Genomic DNA, 1,874 nt, shown 5'->3' with positions numbered 1-1,874 from the left:
CCTATCCATTGCATTCTTAAATGGTAAGCTAAATCACTGGAAAATTAGCATGGATAAAGATAAATTCCCATATTTTGAGAGAAACTGGTAAAGAAATTATTAACATATCAGGGGAAATAGGCACTATCACATATTAAAACCAGTTGAAGAAACCAAAGTATTTACCTTGCATTGCAGAAGACATAAGGAGACAGGGTTGTCTATAAAATCCTAGAGACTGTCATCATATAGAAGAGATATTAGATTTCTTTTGGCTGACTCCATAGGTCAAAGCTAGGAGACATGACTAAAAGTAGCAGTGTTATGGACTTGGATCAAGTGAAAATAAAATAAAGCATTTTCCAAATCCTAAGAGCCCTGATGATTAAGACTGATTTATCAGTCAGCATACGATTACTAGGGATAAATTGTTGGTCTGATTCTGTGCTAAATACTAGGGACACATAGAAAGACTAAAGATGTGGGGCATTCCTCCCCCAAAGACGATGGCAATATTTGAGAAACTGTGAGTCGCTACTAATCATCACAAATGGACTAAAAGTGGGGAAGCCAATACTAAGGAAGGCAGAGCACTGCATTAACCAAAGTTTTGGCTTTCTGAGATACATATATGAATTCAAAATAGAATTGAGTGTGTAAAAGCAGACAAAGGTGCTCACCAGCAGCAGGATAGACTGGGTGGCCCGGTTCAGAGCGGAGGATCTGGGTTGAAGGTTAGTCACATAGAGATGCTGGAGTTGCTTGTGGTGTTGATGCAGAAGCAGTATCATGTAGGCACTGGCAGAGACCATGAGACTCACAAAGAGAGCATCCCGGAGGGAGACTACAACTCCAAAATGTACATCAACTATGTTAGTGTCTTCTAAACCAGGACAGTATCCAAAGTCATATAATTTTGAACTATTCCTGGAGGCCTGGAGGTTTTTAAACTTCATAAATACAATGATATTGAGTAGCAAATGGGTGATGCAAGAGACACAAGAGATGGGCATAATGTACTTTGGAGCTCTGGCCTTCACCTCTGCCCACCAGGAGCCTCTGGGACAGATGGTGATGGCTTGAAAACCACTCAGGAGGCAGGTGCTGCTGAGGGAAAGCCCCCGAGATACTTTGTGAATGTAGAAGAGGATTATGCAGCCATTGTCATTCATGAAATTCTTCAAGCCCAAAGCTGCCATTGTCTGAGGGAGGCCATTGGAGAGAAGCAACAAGGAGTTGAAGCAAGCCAGCTGGGCAAAAATTGTGTCTATGGGTCTCAGTCTATGTCCAGTGAGGAGCATAACGATGAAGAGACAAACCAGGAAGGAGTTCCCCAGAATCCCAAGTGTTGTCTGAGAGGAGAAGACAATACCCAGTATGATGTCATTTGCCTTCATAGACTTAAGAGTTATGGTATGGATAACTTTATGTGCCTGTAAGGAAATTTATTCAGTTTACAACTTTCAAAAAGATTTTGACATCACTATAAGACAGTCAATTTATCATATAAATAGATCTGTGTTGGACCCAAAGGAAAACTGAAGATAATTTTCCCCCAACACCAACCCCCAAATTACATTTTAGCCACAGTTTGACCTGGTGTCTTTGACAGGAACCTCTATCTATGATTCATGTAGAACTCTGGTTCTTGCTTACAGTGACTTCACAAGGTTCCTCATGTTAGTTCCAGATGTAGATCTCCGGATCCCCCATCTTCACCCTTGAATCTTCCCAAAGTGTTCTCCATTATAGTAGAGGTGCCGTTCTCTAGTGCTCTGGGGACCATTCCTGGCTCACACACTTCAATCATCCTGCCTCTTCTCCAGACTTTCCCAGTCTATCCTGTTGCTGCCTATTGTCTCAACATTACCTGTCAGGAGGTTGGACACCCAAAG

The 1,874-nt window shown here is 41.9% G+C and overlaps 1 protein-coding gene across 1 annotated transcript; it reads right to left on the bottom strand.

Moving 5' to 3' along the window:
- Window positions 1-452: 452 nt before the first annotated feature.
- Window positions 453-1,376, bottom strand: LOC141511527 (vomeronasal type-1 receptor 1-like). Its single transcript, XM_074220679.1, has one exon. The coding sequence runs from the start codon at window positions 1,374-1,376 to the stop codon at window positions 453-455; it is 924 nt and encodes a 307-aa protein (XP_074076780.1).
- Between the last annotated feature and the right edge of the window lie 498 nt (window positions 1,377-1,874).

The sequence above is a fragment of the Macrotis lagotis genome, chromosome 1 (genome assembly GCF_037893015.1).
Source record: "Macrotis lagotis isolate mMagLag1 chromosome 1, bilby.v1.9.chrom.fasta, whole genome shotgun sequence".
NCBI classification, from domain to species: domain Eukaryota; kingdom Metazoa; phylum Chordata; class Mammalia; order Peramelemorphia; family Peramelidae; genus Macrotis; species Macrotis lagotis.
This window is presented reverse-complemented; position numbering and strand designations above follow the sequence as displayed.

What these genes read in the sequence shown, in the direction of transcription:
- LOC141511527 (XM_074220679.1), bottom strand. Translation starts at nt 1,376, where the DNA reads ATGAAGGCAAATGACATCATACTGGGTATTGTCTTCTCCTCTCAGACA.